Below are 22,208 nucleotides of genomic sequence, written 5' to 3'. Positions count from 1 at the left end.
TAAGGTTTTTTTTCTACAAGAAATATCTTTGTTATCTGTCAGATCCCCTGGAAGACGAGCTGTTGCCATTTGGAGTTGGCTAATGAGAATCCCAATCAATTCTAAAGGTCTATGAATTTGATAGTGGTTACATTTCTCCAGCCTCACCCTCAGCTGTTTACAAAAAAAAAGGTGACACCTTAAATTCGTTGTTGTTGGAATCCCAGATTGCACCTTAAATTAAAGTACAATATTTGTATGATATGAAACAGCTGTTAGCTGAGTAATGAGTCCTCAGTCACAAAGGAAGTGTATGTAAGCTGACATGTTTTTAATCCAAGCTCATTTTCACCGTGAAAATCATATTTTATGCAACACAGGAAAATGATGTAAGACTTTGGTCTTGTTTATTCAGCAACTTCTTTGCCCTGTAAGGAAGACAGAAAGAAAATAATGGATGAGTATTAATAATGAACATGTAAAATATATGAATATATGAACAGTTAGAAATAATGTAATGGATGAAGCATTAAAGGCTCAGTGCTGAGCTTTGATTTTCAATTTTGAAGTACCATCTTAGTTTGAATTCATCTATTTTTACCCTACCTGAAATGTGCTTCTTAGAGAACTTAAATACATTTTAGTGAGTGTAAAAGGTCAGTATTGACCTCTGAGAAGACTATATCATAGGTTGTGTTGATGTGGCCATATTTGAACGTGAGTCAGGTTTAGGTTTAGCAGCAGCTCCGTACCTTTCCAGTGTCGCGGGCCTTGGCTCTGAGCTTGTTGACTTGAGACTCAGCGATGTCAGCACGCTCCTCAGCCTCCTCCAGCTCATGCTGAACCTTCCTGAACTTAGACATGTGGCCGTTGGCTTGTTCCTCCTGGGTGCGGAAAAGAGAGGGGGGGCATAAAATCAGCGTTCAAAGTTTGAACCTTCAGGTAGCAAATTAATATTATTTTTTCTTAAGGTATTTTAAAGTACTCTTTCATTGACAGATTTGGGATAATGTATATAGGGAGATAGATGATCCAGCAGAGAGAATGAGTGGTGAAATGAGGGATCAAACCACTGCCTCCAGGGATGTTCGGTGTCTAAAACAAGTATTCACACCCCCTCGGATAACTTCTCATTTTATAGTGTTACAAATTCAGATTAAAATGGATTTAAATTTCAGTTGTTTTGTTCAATAATCTATACAAAATACTCTGGAATGTCAATGTGGAACATTTAAAAAATAATTTATGAAAAATAAAACACTAATATATCTGGACTAATTTGTATTCACCCCCTGAGTCAATACATGTTATAAACATATTTGGCAGCAATTACAGCTGTGAGTCTTTTTGGGTAAGTTTTCTAAGAGCTTTTCACACCTGGGTTTTGCAATTTTTTAAAATCTAAATGTGTTTATTCTCAGAAATGCCTTCTGGAACATGTGAACTTTCATGTACCTTAATAGCAAACTTCTATATGCCATCTGTAAATACAAATAAATGGTTAAATTACGAACCTAGTTGGTTTAGCCACGGAAAAAGTCAGGAACCTTCCCGCTAGCTATGACTGGCTGAGATTATGGATGGGCTGTACATGGTGAGAGATGAGTTCTGATTGGTCTGCCATATAGCATGCTTCTGTCTATAACATGAGCTGCTCAGTATGTGTAGATAATCCCTGCTACTGTGGCTTTTTTGAAAGATATAACATTAGCCACGGAGAACTGCAAAAGTGTTGCTACTTCTATCAACAACATTGCTGTCCTGAACCTAGTTGGTTATCTTTAGCTACCTGCAGATTCATACTACAGCATTTCATGCATGGTGGCTAGCAATGACAATCAGTTTGTATTGATAGTAGTATGGGTTGGGATTATGGTTCATTGTTTAGCTAGCTAGCTAGCTACATGTCTAAACAAAAGACTCCACTTCGCCACTTCGCCAGAGGATTACATGACCCATCAACATTAACCAGGTGTGTCTCGGCGTGATTACATCCATCTATTGTATCTCATGAACACGTATACATGTCGAGACAATAGTGACCCAACCACTTATCTAGATGTGGCTGGAGGGTATTTCTTTCATATGACCCATCAATTTAGACAAGTGCGTCTGAGTTAGCATCATCTAATAATAATAAAATAATTATAAAATATATTTTATCTGGACACTTTCTATTTTTGATATTGCAAATATGCCAGTAACCATTTACACCTTCTGCAACCTGTACCTGTGACACATAAACTCTGATTTTATTTGATATAGTGCGTGTTTAGCAGAGACGGTAATGTGAAGAACAACATGACCTGCACCAAAGTCAGATTAGGATAAAGGCCCACTAGTTAAAGTTTATTTTCACTACTACTTTTCACCACTTTTAGTCTTGAAATCTTTGGTTGTTTACTACATTACCTTACTCACTCTGTTTAGCACATGGCCTCACATGTGAATCCTTAAAGAGATGGGTGGGGCTAAAGCTTAAGAGGGTGTGAACATTGCTGAATGGGTGTAGACAAAGAGCTCCCCTGTATGTGTACCAAGACATTCAAGGGGCCATTTTCTCAATAATTGGGTTACAGGTTTATCACCTTTCAAATCATATTTACTTTCACATTGTTCCTCAACTGCAATGTATGACATACTACTTGTATCCTACTTGTATCCAATTTTCTAGTCAGTGTGACATTGTGGATTATCTTGTGTAGAACAATGACAAAAACATCACAATTAAATTAATTTCAATCCCACTTTCTAACAGTGAAAATAAATCCAAAAGGAGGTGAATACTTATGAGAGGCACAGTGTGTGATTCAGGGGTGGTCGCACTACCATTAAACCAGTCCCCAGCACACTACTGCCACTAGACCAGCCCCCAGTACAGTACTACCACTAGACCAGCCCCCAGTACAGTACTACCACTAGACCATCCCCCAGTACAGTACTACCACTAGACCAGCCCCCAGTTCAGTAAGTACTACCACTAGACCAGCCCCCAGTACAGTACTACCACTAGACCAGCCCGCAATACAGTACTACCACTAGACCATCCCCCAGTACAGTACTACCACTAGACCAGCCCCCAGTTCAGTAAGTACCCACTAGACCAGCCCCCAGTTCAGTAAGTACTACCACTAGACCAGCCCCCAGTTCAGACCAGCCCGCAATACAGTACTACCACTAGACCATCCCCCAGTACAGTACTACCACTAGACCAGCCCCCAGTTCAGTAAGTACTACCACTAGACCAGCCCCCAGTACAGTACTACCACTATACCAGCCCCCAGTACTTGCACTATCAATTGAGTCATTGTTTACTGATGCGCAGTAGTAGAACCGAATTCAAATTTGAATGTCTACGAAGGAAATGATGTTTTTGAATGTATGCTTTCAAAGTATTTGACAAAGTATGTGACTCACCGCTTCTTCAGCCTGCCTCTTGTAGGCCTTGACTTTCATCTGCAGCTTATCTACCAGGTCCTGAAGTCTGACAACATTCTTCTTATCCTCCTCAGTCTGTGGGACAAGATCAAATAATCAATGCACCAAAGTTTTATACACAAACCTGTCTGTGTTAGTGTCAAGTTTGGGATGAAGGCACTTTCTGTTACCTGGTAGGTGAGCTCCTTGACTCTGCGCTCATACTTGCGGACTGCCTTGATCGAGTCTGCACCTCTTCTCTGCTCGGCCTCCACCTCATTCTCGAGCTCACGCACCTGTGTGGAAGAAATTAACACACAAATTTGTTTGAGGTGGTGAAATCAGACGCAACAAATCTTAGTACAACAGAGGTATATTCTTCTACCCAGTCAAGGAGGCACAATTGTTGTCTGTTCCTATGTACTTTTACAATTGTAATTAAAGGGATCTGTAATGATACAATTTCATTATCTATGTGGGGTATTGAGAGAAAGTCATTACACAATGTTCCTGTGTATTTGTATGATTAAATAAATTTCCAGCAATCAGTATTTCAATCCACCCTAATCCACCCAACTGTTAACTCACCCTGGTCTCCAGTTTCTGGAGCTGCTTCTTGCCTCCCTTCATGGCCAGATTCTCAGCCTCATCCAGACGGTGCTGTAGGTCCTTGACTGTGACCTCCAGGTTCTTCTTCATCCTCTCCAGGTGAGAACTGGTGTCCTGTTCCTTCTTCAGCTCCTCAGCCATCATGGCCGCCTGGAATGGTAGTTTTTTAAATTTATGCACCAATTGGCACCAATCATAACGTCCTTCTGAGGACTTTGTTGTGGTAAACCAGCTCAGCTATCCAACCATTGGCCCATGGTTACAAATGAAGTGAATGTAATTGAATAGATCATAAGGACTCACATCAGTAATAGCCTTCTTGGCCTTCTCCTCTGCATTCCTGGCCTCCTGGACGATGTCTTCGACCTCTCCCTGCACCTGCACCAGGTCAGACTCCAGCTTCTTCTTAGTATTTAGAAGGCTGGTGTTCTGAAGGAGTTAAAACAATTTTTTGGACTATCAAGAGAACTTTCAGGTCACAAGGCAGAAATGGTATGCCTGGTTGAGTTTAATTCGAAATGGCTTTTGACCCATACCTGGGAGTGCAGCAGTCCAACACGCTCGCTGGCGTCTACCAGCTCAGTCTCAGCCAGTTTGCGGCCTCTCTCCGCCTGCTCCAGAGCAACTCTCAGCTCCTCGATTTCAGCCGCCATCAGACCGTTCCTACGCTCTACCATGGCTGCCTGCTCCTTCATATCATCTGCGACGCGAACAGCGTCATCAAGGTGCAACAGGGCATCCTGGGGTTCACAATGACATGGGTTCATTAGGATTTGTGGAAGTAGAGGTGATTGGGTCATTGATTTAAATGCTCCTTGGTAAGAATTTCCCAATATTCTTACCTGTCTACAGCATATTAGTAAACGCTATTCAAATTCCTCTTTATTTTCTACAGATTCACAAACAAATCTCTCCCTAACCTTCAGATTGTTTTGCCTGATATCCCCAGTCCCTTTACCTTGAGCTGTCCCTGGACGTTCCTCAGCTGTTTCTGGGCCTCAGCGGCCTGCCTGTTGGCATGGCTAAGCTGGACCTCCATCTCGTTCAGGTCTCCCTCCATCTTCTTCTTCACCCTCAGGGCATCATTCCTGCTCCTGATCTCAGAATCCAGGGTGCTCTGCATGGAGTCCATCATCCTCTGGCTGTTCCTCTTTATCTGCTCCATCTCCTCGTCCTTCTCAGCCAGCTTCCTGTCCACCTCACCCTTGATCTGGTTCAGCTCCAGCTGCACACGCAGAATCTTGGATTCCTCGTGCTCCAGTGTTCCCTGGACAAAGAGAAGCAGTCAGGCCAATTGTGTTCAATACATTTGGATGTGTATAACACAAGGAATTAAATATATATGACTACAATAAACACCAATACAGGGAGTGTGGGACTGTAGCTGGTGTTGGCTAGTGTACCACTTTAGTTGTATTGTTTGTATATCGTATTTTACATTTGTGTGACTGTCCTTGTCTATCAGTGTTTTGTTATTTGTTGTCTTGTGTTTTTTGTGGACCCCAGGAAGAGTAGCTGATGCTTCTGCATCCAAATAATCCAAATGATCAAAATGAACACTGCTTTTCCCATCAAACAGCTGTAGTTTGTACCTCAGCCTCCTCCAGAGCGGTCTGGATCTCAGACTTCTCTGTCTCCACGGTCTTCTTGGCCTTCTCCAACTCATGGATGCTCTTGCTAGTCTCTCCGATCTGCTCAGTCAGGTCAGAGATCTCCTCTGCACACACAAACACAGGAGCAGTTTAGACTTGGGAGATGTTCAGTGGATACCACCAACACACTGAAGTTGACATTGAATCATAATAATTAGTGAATTAATCAGAATTTCAAATGGTCTTGCATGTGGAATAGAGTTCCATGTACTCATAGCTCTAATTAGTACTGTGGAAAAGAGTTCCATGTAGTCATAGCTCTATTTAGTACTGTGGAATAGAGTTCCATGTAGTCATAGCTCTAATTAGTACTGTGCGCCTTCCATAGTCTGTCGGACTTGGGGACTGTGAAGACACGTCTTGTGTGGTATGCATAGGTGTCCGAGCTGTGTATTCATGTCAATACCTCTCATAAATACAAGCAGTGATGAAGTTAATCTCTCCTCCACTTTGAGCCAGGAGAGATTGGCATGCATATTATTAATGTTAGCTCTCTGTGTGCATCCAATGGTCAGCGGTTACTGTAGTAGCTGACGTGTATAGTTTGAGTTTCCGCAAACATAGACACTAGCTTTACTCAAAGCCAGTGGCATGTCGTTAGTAAAGATAGCTGCCTTGGGGAATTCCTAATTCTACCTGGATTATGTTCCATTAAAGAACAGCCTCTGTGTTCTGTTAGACAGGTACCACTTTATCCACAAGAAAGCAGGGGTATAAAGCCATAACACAAGTTTTGCCAGCAGCAGACAATGATCGGTAATGCCAAAAGCTACACTGAAGTCTAACAAAACAGTCCCCACAATCGTTTCATCATCAATTTCTCTCAGCCAAGCATCAGTCATTTGTGTAAGTGCTGTGCTTGTTGAATGTCCTTCTCTATAAGCATGCTGAAAGTTTGTTTACAATAAAATAGCATTGTATCTGGTCAGCCACAATTTTTTCAAAAGGTTTACTAAGGGTTGGTAACAGGCTGATTGGTTGACTATTTGAGCCAGTTAAGGGGGCTTAACTATTCTTAGGTAGTGGGATGACTTTTGCTTCCCTCCAAGCCTGAGGGCACACTTTCTAGTAGGCTTAAATTGAAGATGTCGAACATTGTCCGCTATTATCCTCAGTAATTTTCCATCCAGATTGTCAGACCCCGGTGGCTTGTCATTGTTGATAGAGAACAAAAAAAACATCACCTCTTCCACACTAACTTTACGGAATTGAAAATTACAGTGCTTGTGTTTCATTATTTGGTCAGATATACATGGAGGTGTAGAGTCAGCATTTGTTGCTGACATGTTACGTCTAAGTTTGCTGATCTTGCTAATGAAAACATCATTAAAGTAGTTGGCATAAATCTTTGGATTGTTCAAGTCCAAATCATAAAGTAATTATAATACTGTTTTAAAATGGTGTTGATGATTACAGGTGTTGATGATTCCATTTTCAAAACACTAGTCAAACATGAGCCCAATAGAGATTCTGTCAAATGCTCACGTTGCAGGTTCTTGTTCTCTCTCTTCAGAGTCTCCAGATGATCCAGAGCCTCCTCGTAGGAGTTCTTCATCTTGAAGAGTTCAGTGCTCATTGAGCGAACCTCCTTCTGAGCTCCTTCCAGCTCAGCCTGGCCCTCCTCATACTTCTGCTTCCACTCTGCCAGAACCTAAGGAAATCAATGGGATTTTCTTTAGGTCTTGATGAAGAGTTTTGAATCAGAAATATGCTACAATTATTCTGCATTTGATCATATAGCAGACAGAAAATATCACTCTAGGTTGAGAATTATTAATGTTCACCTTGTCAAAGTTCCTCTGCTTCTTGTCGAGGTTGGCAGCCATTGCGTTGGCTCTCTCAACGTCAATCATGAGGTCCTCCACCTCTCCCAGCAGCCTCTGCTTGGTCTTCTCCAGGGAGGCACACTTGGAGTTGGTTGCCTCAATAGTCTCCTCAGCATCCTGCAGACGCTGGGCCAGCTTCTTCCTGTTGTACGACAGAATGTGTACAAATGTTAAAATACTTAGCGAAATAATAATTTCTTAGAGACCCCTACGGCCCTCACCATCCACACCGTATATTTGAGTTTTTGCTGTTCCGTGCGACTCACTTGGCCTCCTCCAGCTCTTCTGTGCGCTGGATGGCATCAGTTTCATACTTAGTCCTCCACTGAGCCACCTCACTGTTGGCCTTGGACATGCCGCGTTGCAGCTCTGCCTTGGCCTCCTGCTCCTCCTCAAACTGCTCTCTCAGGAGGTCACAGTCATGGCGGGCAGACTGGACACCGTGGGCCAGTGCGTTTTTAGCCTGTGAGAGAGAAAGTGAAAGACAAAGAGAGATAAGAGAGATAGTTAAACAAATTACAGTAAAAGTCTCAGAGGGTGGCGTAATCACTGTCTAGATGAAGATCGAAACTCTGTAGTTCATTATGAGTTCCTTACCTTGACCTCCTCCTCAATCTGCCTCTTCAGCTCCTCCACCTGCTGAGTGAAGGCCTGTTTGCTTCTGGTCAGCTGAGTCACCAGGGCTTCCTTCTCCTCCAGCTGGCGGCCAAACTCACCTGCAGGAACAGAGGGACATCTTGTTAATTGGGTCTCTGTTCTCTCAGATTGAAAATTGATTTGAAGGTATTGCAGGCCAATGTTAGGTGTGAAACTGTGGAATATACTATCTGGATACATCCCCAATACATGTTATTGTGTTTTACTAAATAGTCGGGGATGGGTAGGTTACTTTCTAAATGTAGCCCATTACAGTTACTAGTTACCTGTCAAAGTGTAATCAGTATCGTAACTTTGGGATTATCGCAAATCAGTAATGTAATCTGATTACTTTTCATTACTTTTGGATTACTTTCCCCTTAAGAGGCATTAGAAGCAGACGAAAAGCATCCATAAAACCCATTTGGTGTGTCATCATAGTGGTCTCTGAATTGTGGTCAGACTCGCTCAGGTGGAACTAACAAACTTGCGAGAAAACTAAATGAAGTCAATTTAAGAGTAATCAAATAAGCAATCATCTAGTTTTTCAAAAGTATTAGTAATCTGAATAAAATATTTTTTCTGATAATGTAACAAATGGCTCTAAAGTGCGACCATTACAGTTCAAGTCAGAACAGTAGAAACTATGTGGACTGGAATACGTGGATACAGCCCCCAATACATGTTATTGTGTTTTACTGAAGAATTAATTGGTTTGTTGTTCATTGTTGATGATGGTACCATTTTCTGTCAGGAGTCTGGCCCTCTGTCCACCGATGTCGTTGATCTGGCGAACATTCTCCTCATTCTTGGTCTTGATCTCGCTCAGCTGGTCCTCAAGAGTACGGCACATCTTCTCCAGATTGCCCTGTTAGTGAAACATGTTCCATCATTACTTTATTTATGAGACTCCTGTCAACTTCAGTTCACTTGAATGGTAATGTAGTTGACCCTACTCAACACTGCTTGATCAAAACATCACTACTCACCTTAGCCTTGGCGATGGCCTCCATGTTGCTGGAGAGGTCATCAATCTCCATCTTGTACTCACTCTTCTCCTTCTCCAGCTTCTGTTTGACACGCTGCAGGTTGTCGATCTGCTCCCCGAGCTCAGCCACACTGTCGGCCTGTTTCTTGCGCAGAGCGGCGGCTGTGGCCTCATGCTGCAGGGTGGACTCTTCAAGATCACGACGTAGCTTCTGGAACTCTGCCTCACGCTTCTTGTTCATCTCAATCTGAACAGAAGTGGCGCCTCCGGCCTCCTCCAGCCTCTCGCTGATCTCCTCAAGTTCCCTGGAGAGATCGGCTCTCTGCTTCTCAACCTTAGCCCTGGCAGCACGCTCAGCCTCAATTTCCTCCTCCAGCTCCTCAATACGGGCCTAGAACAGGGGGCAGGAGCAGGGAGGGATGAACACTACAATACAGTTGAAACAACTGAACCAAATAAATAATAAACAAAATAATAAGAGTCTGTATATTTTTCATAAATGTTAACTTAAAATGTGTTCTTACAAAGCCAGTTTCACAAATATATTAAGTAGATAGTGTCCCTTGCAACCTTCAAGCCACCAGGAAAAATGTGTGCTACCAGAATATTTTTTTAGGAGATGTTTCAGGTGTGTTCTTTCCTGTACTGTACCTGGAGTTCCTTGATCTTCTTCTGCAGCTGAGCTCCCAGAGACTGCTCATCCTCTATTTTACTGAGGAGCTGGGATGTCTCAAACTCCTTCCTAAGAAACACAAACACGGACATTTTCAAACACATTTTGGGTTCAATAGTGTAAAGAGAGAGTATTGTACGAATCACATGCAAATGTTAATTCATATTTACAAGAATTAGACAAGAACAACCATTCATTTGCTCAATATTGCAGGTAAAATAGTCATTTGTTTTTGTTTACTTCTTGATTTTCTCATCAGACTGCTGCTTGTCATTCTCCAGGTCCATTATGGACTCCTGGGCCAGTTTCAGATCTCCCTCCAGCTTTCTCTTGGCTCTCTCAAGGTCCATACGGAGCTTCTTCTCTTGCTCCAGAGAACCCTCAAGCTACAAGATAAAAACACACATGTATTGTTCAAATCTAAACAACAGAAGATAATAACATCTTACATACTATCATGGCCAAAATGTCTAAATCCACTCACGTCGTCCACTTGCTGTTCCAGCTTGGTCTTGGCCTTGGTCAGAGTGTTGACTTTGTCCTCCTCTGCCTGCAGGTCGTCCAGTGTCTGCTGGTGGGCCTCTTGGAGGGCTTTCTTCTCCTTGGTAAGCTTGGCAACACTCTCATCCAAAGACGCCATCTCCTCTGTCAGGTTTTTAACCTGAAAACGGCCACCACATAATTAGCCTATTGTTACTTCACATAAATGGGAGATTTAGTTTCATACGTATTGCATTCATTTAATTCAGATTAGAAATGTGTCAACAGGTACTGTTCTATAGATTCAACACTAGGTGGCAGTGTACTCCATGCCAGTGTACTGAATGGAAGTTATAAACGAGGGGCAGCTGAACATACAATAAACGTGGGGAGTACCACTATTCTACTATTTTGTGTCTTCATGTTTCCGCCACCCACAATACATCTGGAATTCCATTTCTGTTGAGTTATGTTTTGAGTTGATTATGGTTTGGGTTATTGTTTGGTTAGACTGTCTTTGGTAAGACACAAGACCTTGTTTTCAGTGGCGTGCTTCTCCTTCTCCACTTTGGCTAGGGTGAGCTCCAGGTCATCAATGTCCTTCTTCAGCTCAGAGCACTCATCCTCCAGCTTCCTCTTCTTGGCAGTTAACTCAGCATTCATCTCCTCCTCATCCTCCAGCCTCTCAGCCGTCTCTTTGAGTTTGGCCTCCAGCTGGATCTTGCTCTTGATGAGTCCCTCACACCTTTCCTCAGAATCGTTCAGATTCTCTGATTCCTGGTTTCAGAACAGGAAAAATATTTGCAAACTCACGTTGTTTATCAAAATATAGACTTGATTTAGTCATAGAGGTCAGAGCAAATCAACATTCATGAAATATGTATTTAACATGGGCAATAAAAAAATGGTGCTCGTTTGTGTATTCATGTGTATGAAAATATGACCTTATGAGGATCATTTCTCACTCACAGATGCAACTTGGAGTGCCAGGTCGTTCTTCTCTTGCAGAATGGACACCATCTTCTCCTCCAACTCCTTCTTCTTGGCCAGAGCCTTGGCCAGGTCTGTTTTCATCTTGTCAAAGTTCTCCTTCATGTTGGCCAGCTCCTTCTCTGTCTCAGCGCTCTTCAGCAGGGGCTTGATCTTGAAGTACACCTTCATCCATGGCCAGGTTTTCACATTCATGAATGAACGGATGTTGTACTGGACGGTGAAGATGGCATCTCTGGTCGACAGAGAGAATAGAGTGGCATGGTGAGTGACAAGGCCCAGTGCCGTCAAAAACAGGATTGTCCTCTTTTTTATGTATATTTCCACACTATGAGTTGGGAATAATACTCTGAAATTGTGAAGATTATGATAATGCCCTTTTAAGTGTAAGCTTTATTTGAAACGATTGCCTGAAATTGGTAATGTAAACTAGTTAATAGACCAATAAGAAAGAGCTTTACAAACCCCTTTGCCAATAACAGATAGCCTCCCCACTTTTCACCTACCCCCAGACAGTCATAGATAAATTCTTGCTTGAGAAATTGCTCTTTGCTAAGAAGCTATTTTTGTTTGTTTTCAATTAACCTCTTTGGGTAGGTGGCTGCATTTGACATCTGGATGAAAAGCGTGCCCAAAGTAAACTCCCTGTTACTCAGGCCCAGAAGCTAGGATATAGAAAACACTCTAAAGCTTCTAAAAACTGTTGAAATAATGTCTGTGAGTATAACAGAACTGATTTGCCAGGCAAAACCCAGAGGACAAACCACAGAAGGAAAATGGGACTCCATTATTCATTTATTTATTTATTTTTTTAACCTTTATTTAACTAGGCAAGTCAGTTAGGAACAAATTCTTATTTTCAATGACGGACTAGGAACAGTGGGTTAACTGCCTGTTCAGGGGCAGAATGACAGATTTGTACCTTGTCAGCTTGTACCTTTCCGTCTTAAATTGTATTGATGATTTACATTTTAGGGTACCTGAGGTTGGATTAGGAACATTTTTTGAAATGTTTGGACCAAGTTTACAGGTAACTTATTAGATCCTTTATAGGCGTGTTGGGCAAGTTGAAACCGGTGTATTTCTGAATCAAACGCAGCAAATAAATTGACATTTTTGGGACATAAAGAAGGACTATATCGAACAAAGGGACCATTTGTCTGAGCCTGCCTGGCAGTGTTGGTCAAACAAAGCCAAAGCCCACGAATGGTGAGCATAATATACAAGGAATTTCTCAAAGCTGCTAATGAGAACCTTGACGACCCCCACCTAGGTAGAGACCCCCACCTAGGTAGTGGCAGTGCTGGCAACATTAGCAGCAGTAACCCATGGGGATGGGTTCACACTCAGACAATCAGAGAGGGGGCATATTATTATGGCCCTGGCAGGACAAAATAATTGAATGGTCTGACTGCATCGATGTGCTTGGTTAAATGGTCACAGCTCAGTTCAAGACTATGTGAAACATCACACCACAGTTGAACAATATATGGCTAACATAAATCCAATGAGGGGAGGGATGTTAGGGGGAAAGAATAAAGAAGCTAAATATATATATATATATATATATATATATATGCTTTCAATATATATTATATTAAATATGGGGGATTGGAAATTATGTAGACAATTACAATGATGGAAGCCACAATCTATCCACAATATTAATGCTGATCTACCCCCCCCACTCCCCAAAAAATACAAAATAATGAATGGGTAAACATTACCAATACAAATGACAACTGAACAGCTTTGCCAAATCCCAAACTGCAGCACTAATAGAGCATTATAACACCTACTTTCTCATTCTGATCAACTCACAGCATTTATTAAAGTATGTGATCATAATGCATTACATTCAGGTGGTTCACAGAAAGTTTTGCTAAAATGTCTACGCTTCCTCACCTCCTTTCCATCATCTTGGTGAACTCTTTTCTCATGAGGAATCCACGGCTGAGAGCCTGGACCATGCCGATCAGAACAGCCAGCTTCTCATCTCTCATCTCCTCCAAGACACCCAGCAGACCGGCTTTGAAGAACACCTGAGACACAGGTCAACATGGCCATTGGAACCAGAGTCAGATGGTGACAGATAGAAAGGGTTGGATCAGAACAGGGGAACAACATCACTAGATTCATTTGACCAACATAAATATTGCAATTCTTACAAACACACCATGAAATAGCTTGTTTAAAAGTTGTAGGTTTTGCAGAGTTGTAGATGAATAATCTACACAGATACAGATAACTGAAGCCATACCACTCCAACACAATGCACATGATAATGAGTTGAGTTCCTATACTTGTATGAATTTGAAGAAAAAAATACCCCCCAAAAATTATACATCTTTTTAAGAAAGAAAAAAGGATGGATAACCAACTGGTGAGATGTTTTTGTTACGTACCAGACATCGACACACCGGTGCATCAAACGATTCTAGGGGTTTAAATTATCATTGTAGTTCTTTTTTGTTGTCAGATTTTGCTGGGGGTATTTGACTGACCTTGGTGTGTCCAAACTTGTAATCGTCGTGATTTATATCAATGGACCCAAGCAGCTTCTCAGAAGCCTTCTTGTTGTCCATGAACTGGCCCTCGGGGATGACACTGGCATTCAGTACTTTGTACCTGAATGAGGAGACATTTTTAACATATGTCAAGTTGTAATAGGTTGGCTATATTACATAAAAAGTAAGCCTATTCTGATGCTGCGAATGCCCCTGGAGCAGATCCTTCTGTGGTTGTGTGTGTGTTGTATGTTGTGTGTGTTGTGTGCATGTGTGTTTGCATGAGTGTACCTCTGCTTGAAGTCAGCATAGATGATTCTGCTGGGGAAGCCCTTCCTGCAGATCCTGATACCCTCCAGAACACCATTACACCTAAGCTGGTGGATAACCAGGAAGTTCTCCATCAGACCTGGAAACACAAACCATGTCTCTTTAATACTTATTAACATATTAAAGAATTGTTAAGGTTACTGATACTGTACTGATAAGATGCCATATTAAACTCAATATTTCTTGTACCTGGAGTCTTTGACTCGTTTGGGATCAGGCAGCGCACAAAGTGAGGATGAGTGCTCCTCAAGTTGGTCATCAGCTTTTGTAAGTTCTCCTGGAAGAGGGTTACAAACCATTTTCTCAGAAATAATTTATGGTAATCAATGCACCTTTTGGAGGACTGAATATACACGTTACAAAAGCTCACCCTGAACTGGGACGACACAGTCTGCATGGAGCCACCCTTCTTCTTGCCTCCTTTCTTGGTCGTATCTGTCACATGTAAGTAAGTCAAAGATCATTAGAAATAAGAGAATCAAATGCTGCCAATGAGATTGTGAAAAATAACAACTATTGACTTTAAAAACAATGTGGGTCTGAATTGTAACAAGTGCATTTGATGTGATGCTAGTCTTACCCTCAGGTGGGGCAGCGGGATACAGGGTAGCCATCAGTTTGACTGAGGACTTCCCGTACATAAGAAGAACTGATTCGTTCAGGGGGTCCTTGTTCTTCTCCAGCCAGCCAGTGATGTTGTAGTCCACAACGCCAGCATAGTGCACCAGGGAGAAGTGGGCTTCTGCCTTGCCTTTGGCAGGCTTGGGCTTCTCATATGCCTTGGTTTTGCCAAGATGCTGATCGTTCAGCTTGTTCTTGAAGGTAGTGTCTGAAGCCTTGGGGAACATGCACTCCTCTTCAAGGATGGAGAAGATGCCCAATGGCTTTACAAAAACAGATGTGTATCAAATTAGTGATTTTACATTTAGGATCATCACATTTATTTCTTTAGTAAACATCATTTTATAGGATTATATTCATTTAGGGGGCCATAATAGGAAACATATTGAGTTCTCAACAGTCAGAACATTTTTACCATTGCGATAATATCTATCAATGCGCTCCCTATGAGCTTTGATGTTGCATCCCAATATAATCCTTACAGACAATTTACCTTCTCAATAAGCTCAATGCAGGCAGCCAAGTCCATGCCGAAGTCAATGAAGGCCCAGACAATTCCCTCCTTCTTGTACTCCTCTTGTTCCAGGACGAACATGGTGTGGTTGAAAAACTGTTGCAGTTTCTCATTGGTGAAGTTGATGCACAGCTGCTCCATGCTGTTGTACTGTTGATGGAATTTCAGAAGGGATCATTTCATGATACAAGGCTGTAACCCTTCTCAATCACAACTAATTGTCTTGTTCTGGTCTCATACTCACATCAAAGATCTCAAATCCGGCAATATCGAGCACACCGATATAGAACTGCCTTGGATTCTTGGTGTCCAACATCTCGTTGATACGGATGACCATCCACAAGAACATCCTCTCATAGATGGACTTGGCCAGAGCCATGACTGCATTATAAACCTTCAATGATAATGCCTCAAATTAATACATGATATATTGACCATGTCCAGTGATAAGGTTGGGAAAAACAACCTAAGTATTTATAAAAAGCAATGCAATTGTCCCCAAAATAATTAATGTGGTCAGAAAATATTTGATGCTGTGTGTTTAACCGCCTTACCTGAGGCACAGTCTGTCCCTTGGTCACGTACTCGTTGCCGACCTTCACTCTGGGGTAGCACAGACATTTCAGCAACTCAGCTGAGTTCAGGCCCAGCAGGTAGCCGATTTTATCAGCCACTGGAGAGAAAACCAACAGCAACAGATCGCTTGTTTCTGATGTCACAGTGACATTATAGTTTGGTCTTTTGATTTTTAACCCAGCTATGTTATTTAAAATATTTTATGGGGTTTTGAGTTTGTATCTCCTGCCTGACTTTCATGTGTCTGTCTTACGTGCTTGGGACTGGGAAAGGGACTAATGCTTTCCATATATTACGTCTTATGAGTGGGACTCACCCTCTGTGCCGTCTGGCTCGGCCTGCTCCTCACGCTGCTTCTGCTTGAATTTCAAGTTGCCATGGTGCATTACAGCTCCTGTCAGCTTGTAGATGGCCATTTTCTCATCGTTAGAGAAGCCCAGGATTGTAATTGCATCCTGGTATTAAACAGGAAGTACAACAGTGAGGAACTGAACGGTAGTTTGCTCAGTTACAGTACACTACCGTTCTGTATTCAGTCCAGAACAAATGGGATGGTTAGAATGAACTGGCTTCTCAGTTCCACATGATTACTTTTGGCCAACACACTAGTATATGACAGCACAATATGAGTTTTATCAATGCATTCAGTGAGTATTGTGGTCCTACCCATTCCATATCTAGAGTTTGGTTCACACTTTGTATCACTCACATCGGTGGCATCCAGCTCGACCTTGTCGTCAATGCTGGCCACACTGATCTGACCCTGGCTGATCATGGGGAAGTCGTAAGGGTTGGTGGTGATGAGTGTCATTTCTGTGGACAACAGAGAATGGCTTGTCAGTTAAATCACTGAGAATTCTGCTGTCCTACCTTTACAGTATCTCTCCCTCCTTTACTCAATAGATGGACTCAAGGATACATGCAGTATATAATGCATAGCATCAAAAGAGGGGGACTGATGCTCCTGGACTTGTGCATCACAGTGCATTACTTGATCTTTCCCATGAAAGACCTTGAAAGACCTGACCCATGTTTAGATGCCTTGTTACCTTGGAAGTACTCATTATAATAATATTAACAGTGTGGACTAGGAAACATTTGAATAAGTTCCACAGATGGCGGTGTAAATAATTTCACCTTAACCTGTACTTTGCCTTACCAACTAGCTCAGGTTTGTGGTTGGTCATCATCTGGTAGAAGATATGGTAGCCTCTCTCAGCGGGCAGCTGGAAGGCCACTCTGGACTTCTCTAGCAGGTCTGAGACAGAGAGCGAGAGAGAGAGAGATATAGATATAACGATATAGATATAACAATATAGATATATAGATATAGATATATAGATATAGATATATACAGTAGATATAACGATATAACGATATAGATATAACGATATAACGATATAGATATATAGATATAAGGATATAGCGATATAGATATAACGATATTGATATATAGATTTAACGATATAGATATATAGATATAACGATATAGATATATAGATATATAGATATATAGATATAACGATATAGATATATAGATATAACGATATAGATATATAGATATAACGATATAGATATTACGTCTGATGATATGATCTCCCCAAAATGTTGTGTTTGAATTTAAAGAGATTCTCCGGTACTTGTGTATACTTCATAGCCAGTAGTTCATAGTTCATAGTTCATAGTTCTGGAACTCTCACGAGTCAAAAGTGGTCCCTGACAATTACGTACTACCTCACATTGGTGCAGATATGAGGCACCAAGTCATTGCTCTATCTTTTGCTCTGTTGTGAGTGCAACTTGCTAGCTGTCACTCAAATGGTGAAGGGCTGAAGCTCATTGGCTGAAACTTGAATTACTAAGGGGGCTGACCCACATGGGGGAACATTTTGAGAAAATGGCGCCACATAACTTCCAGAAAACATTTCCTGGCTAATTAAGGTAAGAGAGATTGTGCATGTATGAACTACATATTGACACATCTAGTCCAAAGCGGGAGGTTGAAAAAATGCTTGCTAGTCTTCAAAGTTCCACAGCATGTCTTTAAGGAAAGCATTGAGAAACAAGGAAAACCAACTCACAGGTCTCAATGTCAGCTTTAGCCAGTTTTCCTCCTTGGAAGTGAATCCTGATGAATTTACCCTGTTGTAGAGCATGGTGGTTAGAAGTAGGTCAACTAAATAAATCTAACATTTTACTTTGATACACCACTTGAAATGTAACATGTGTTGGATAGCTGATGATAAAACTATACTGAAATTTTTCCACCCAATATAAGGTAACTTCCACAGTATGCCGTTCATACTCACAAAGCGAGACGAGTTGTCGTTCCTCACTGTCTTGGCATTACCATAAGACTCCAGCAGAGGGTTAGCTGCAATGATCTGATCTTCAAGAGACCCCTGATTGAGACAAACACAAGTTTCTCAGAAACTAGCAAACACTTTTCTTAAAACAGTATTCACCGCTTGAAAAACAAAGTTTACACAGCACACCAAAATGAAATATGTTATAAAAGCACAACCAACCTGCATTTTGGTGGGGTCTACTTCCTTCTTGACACCAGAAACTGCAATGGTGGCAAAGTACTGGATGACACGCTTGGTGTTGACAGTCTTTCCTGCACCGGATTCTCCGCTGGTTAATATGACAGACGGGTTTGAGTGTCAGATTGGTTTTTGCTAATCTGCATTGACAAATACAGTGTTTACCTGTTTTCTAACAAAAGTCAATTATTAACTAAATATTTCCACTCATTGGCTCATTATAATGCACAACCTAATCCATTTATAATGGAATATAATAACTGAACAGAAATATAAACGCGCCATGGAACAATTTCAATGAGTTACAGTTCATGTAAGAAATCAGAACATTTAAATAGATGAATTAGATCCTAATCTATGGATTTCACATGACCGGGCAGGGGCGCAGCCATGGATGGGCCTTGGAGGGCATAGGCCCACCCACTTGGGAGGCGGGGCCACCCACTGGGGAGCCAGGCCAAGCCAATCAAAATGAGTTTTTCCCCACAAAAGGACTTTTGTACAGACAGAAACACTCCTCAGGCTCATCAGCTGTGGCTGGTCTCAGTGCTTGTGAAACTGGTTGTACGTACTGCCAAGTTCTCTAAAACAATGTTGGAGACTTATGGTAGAGAAATTAACATTCAATTATCAAAACATCTGTGGCAATGTGACAAAACGGCACATTCTTTATTGTCCCCAGCGCAAGGTGCACCTATGTAACAGTCGTGTTGTTTAATCAGCTTCTTAATATGCCAATATGGTCCCATTCTTAATATTAGACCAACACTTTACATGTTGCATTTATATTTTTGTTCAGAATATTTTCATCACACCCAAGTCACACAACATATCAGAATAGAAACACTTAATCAAGTGAAATGATAGAAAACAACTTACGTAATCAGGACAGACTGGTTCTCCTTATCTGGAACCCAAAAAACATGTTGCTTATTATAATCAATCAACATTTGGAGTACATCATTGTCTTCATAAGCATCATCATGAATTTCATTTTGGAATATTTTCCATTCAAGGCTAGTGAAATGAGAGATTCCCAGCAAACTGTTCTAACTTAGACTAGAAGACAGTAGATTCCATCCATGCATCCATCCATCTATTTCTCCATGAGAGCTCGTACCAATCATCATGAACTGGAAGGCGTTGTCAGAGACAGAGAAGATATGGGGTGGAGCCTCCATCCTCTTCTTCCCTCTGTAGGCGTTGACAACCTCTTCGTCGTACACGGGGAGCCACTTGTAGGGGTTCACCGTGGCACAGAAGAGCCCAGAGTAGGTCTGGATGAAAGGGATTTCAAATAGGAGATTAGCAAAGTTATATTGACTTTTACCTGGATTTATGTGAGGATGTGGGTGTACTATGGTATACTAATGTGGGTCTACTGTATTTGTATGTTTTGGTTTCTACTATTCATTTGAGTGTTGTACTTTACGTGTGTATTTCTCATGTTCATGCATGTAGGAATTTCTTATGTTCATTTACAGTATGTGTGTATGTTTATGCAGGTTTCTTACATAGATCATCCATGCTGCATAACGCTCTTTGAGGTTATACAACACAGAGGCTTCATTCAGGTAGGTCATCATGGCCATGTCCTCAATCTTGTCGTACTTAGGGGGGTTCATCTGGTAGATGTCTGCTTCTTTGAACTCTTTGTCCTGAAACAGTCAGAAATCTAGATTTCACACGGATCAAATTGGTCATGAATGTTTTTGCTGATTAAATACAAGATAAATCTTTTTAAAAAATGCTTACCACCATTTAATCCAAGTACTTTGTTATCACCCACTGACAAATACATGTGATTCTTGAATTGTCATTATCAATAATTCAATGCCAATTTTAAACAGCATCTATAAAAGTGTTTTATTTGAGGGTTATTTTCTGCTTTAAAAAAAGAACAAAGAAATGATTCTTAATCTTTTTTTGTTACCGATTTCATATTGGCTTTGGGAATGTTTTTGATAATTTTTAAATTTCAATACTTTTCAGATCAGACTTACCATTGTAGTGCCGTCAGGATTTTTGACTTTGACAGTACACTTTCCCTCTGTCCTGCCAGTGATCAAACCCTTAAGGTACAGCTCCTTGACATCTGTCACATAGCAGGCGTTCTTTGAATCAAAGGGTGCGGCTTGTGCCTCAATCCTCTCCCTCTCGGGTTTACGAAGATACAAGGCAGCCTTGCCGTAGATTTTCATCTCCGCGTCCGTACTCATGTTGACGGTTCACTAGGAAAGAGATGAAACAAGAAACATGATTGACTCTGTGGTGCTTCCTCCACAGTCAACAGAGTGAGCGGTACTGTATCTCACACAGAATATTTTCACACAGATTATTGTTTCACCTTCTTTTTACCCCTCCTACAGATGTATTCGTACGTCTTGGAGGATCCTGTGAAACATTAGGCTGTTGTGAATAAGCATAGGTCTGAAGCCTTATCATTTAGCCCGCAAAGGACAAGAAACATTTTGAATGGCATAATTCAACTCCATCATTACAGCCATGTCCAATTCAACTACAGATGCAACCATACACTTTCATTTTCCTAGTTGCAATTCACTTTACATTCTCTCAAGAATTCTAAAAATAGCCCTGAAAACCCAGTTACATTCTAGACCACCCCCTCATTTTACAAAAAGGGTGCAGTAATACCAAATTTTACTGTGAATGAAAGTTACACTTTACAATGAAAGTTACACCTTACAATTGAAGTAAAACACATTTAACGAAAACCTTTTAAATCAATGCCACTTTGATTGCGTATTGTAAAATCTTACAAAAGACAAAAAAATGCTGAATTCAAACAATGCAGTTAGCTACTGCCTTAGATGCTGAGTGAAAATAGACTGTATGTACACACTAAGGAAGTCGAGAAAGTCTTACCACAGAGGAAGAAGGTATCAATCTGACTTATGAATGCTGGGGCCTCAGCCTCCTTATATCTGGTTGGAAGTGCCAACCAAGCAAAAGTTAATTATGGACCACTCTAGTAAAGGAAATGGATTGGATGTGAGACCCCTGTGTGTCTGTGTCTCTCTAGTCCCACCCACTTCGAGGAGCACCACACTCCTTATTCTTTTACCATGGATTGTTCTAGACTATTTTGAGACCTTAAGGAGGATCGGGTTGCCTACTGCAGGAATGTCTACAAATGACATGTCCATCTAACGTGCTCCTAGAGTAGAGCTCTGTGGCTGACCTTGAGCTGCTGTACATACTAAACATGTACACGCTGTCATTTACATAAATAAAACACAATAATTTAGTTTAGAACTTGACCGACTGGTTCCATGTAAATCTCAGACGGGGAACAATGTGATCTCCCGCTATCTGCAAGTTTGGCCAATGGCATAACACCTCATTGACATGTAAATTCAACCAACCAATACATACTTATCTTTAATATAATATAATATTACATTTCACAGAATTTTACGTAAATGAGAGATGTCATAACTAATAATTATGCCAATGTTTTATTAATCAAATTGATTCCAATAGTATTCCAGATTGATTCCAAATGTTCCTCAAATAGTGTAATGGAGTGAGTCCACGTTGCCTCCACAGCCATTATAATTCTTTCTAGAAAATATAATCTGACCTTATTTAGTTGAATTTCAGTAATTAATTCATCCTTATCAATAACTATATATCTTTTTTGAACCTCTCCTCACCTCATGCTTCTGACGGACTTGGCCATTACCTCACGCTTTTGCTTAGTTTGATTTATGACCCTGGTGAAACCATATGAAATAAATATTTAAAATCTAGAACAGACACATTTAGGCTTTTATATAGCTTATAGCACTGTTAACTCCAATGTGTAGTTATTCATCTACATTATGAAGATGCCGCAGGCGC

The 22,208-nt window shown here is 41.1% G+C and overlaps 1 protein-coding gene across 1 annotated transcript; it reads right to left on the bottom strand.

The window, feature by feature from the left end:
• Positions 1–289: 289 nt before the first annotated feature.
• On the bottom strand, positions 290–21,334 carry LOC112237551 (myosin heavy chain, fast skeletal muscle). Its single transcript, XM_024406168.2, has 41 exons — positions 21,231–21,334; positions 20,692–20,738; positions 20,348–20,575; positions 19,859–20,002; positions 19,465–19,621; positions 19,224–19,251; positions 18,327–18,435; positions 18,108–18,200; positions 17,880–17,940; positions 16,958–17,056; positions 16,508–16,611; positions 16,115–16,253; positions 15,777–15,895; positions 15,467–15,616; positions 15,202–15,372; positions 14,668–14,971; positions 14,458–14,522; positions 14,277–14,364; positions 14,049–14,166; positions 13,755–13,878; positions 13,156–13,292; positions 11,230–11,485; positions 10,795–11,037; positions 10,265–10,441; positions 10,021–10,166; positions 9,759–9,849; positions 9,109–9,498; positions 8,861–8,987; positions 8,081–8,199; positions 7,750–7,946; positions 7,442–7,625; positions 7,143–7,308; positions 5,598–5,722; positions 4,964–5,272; positions 4,542–4,745; positions 4,309–4,434; positions 3,985–4,155; positions 3,588–3,692; positions 3,397–3,492; positions 732–863; positions 290–407 (listed from the first exon to the last, which is right to left on the bottom strand). The coding sequence occupies exons 3-41, from the start codon at positions 20,561–20,563 to the stop codon at positions 387–389; spliced, it is 5,811 nt and encodes a 1,936-aa protein (XP_024261936.2). The 5' UTR covers positions 20,564–20,575; positions 20,692–20,738; positions 21,231–21,334; the 3' UTR covers positions 290–386.
• Positions 21,335–22,208: the final 874 nt, after the last annotated feature.

This window comes from Oncorhynchus tshawytscha, linkage group LG28 (assembly GCF_018296145.1).
Source record: "Oncorhynchus tshawytscha isolate Ot180627B linkage group LG28, Otsh_v2.0, whole genome shotgun sequence".
In the NCBI taxonomy this organism is placed as follows: Eukaryota; Metazoa; Chordata; class Actinopteri; order Salmoniformes; family Salmonidae; genus Oncorhynchus; species Oncorhynchus tshawytscha.
Note: the sequence above shows the minus strand (reverse complement) of the source record. Positions and strands in the feature narration are given on the sequence as shown.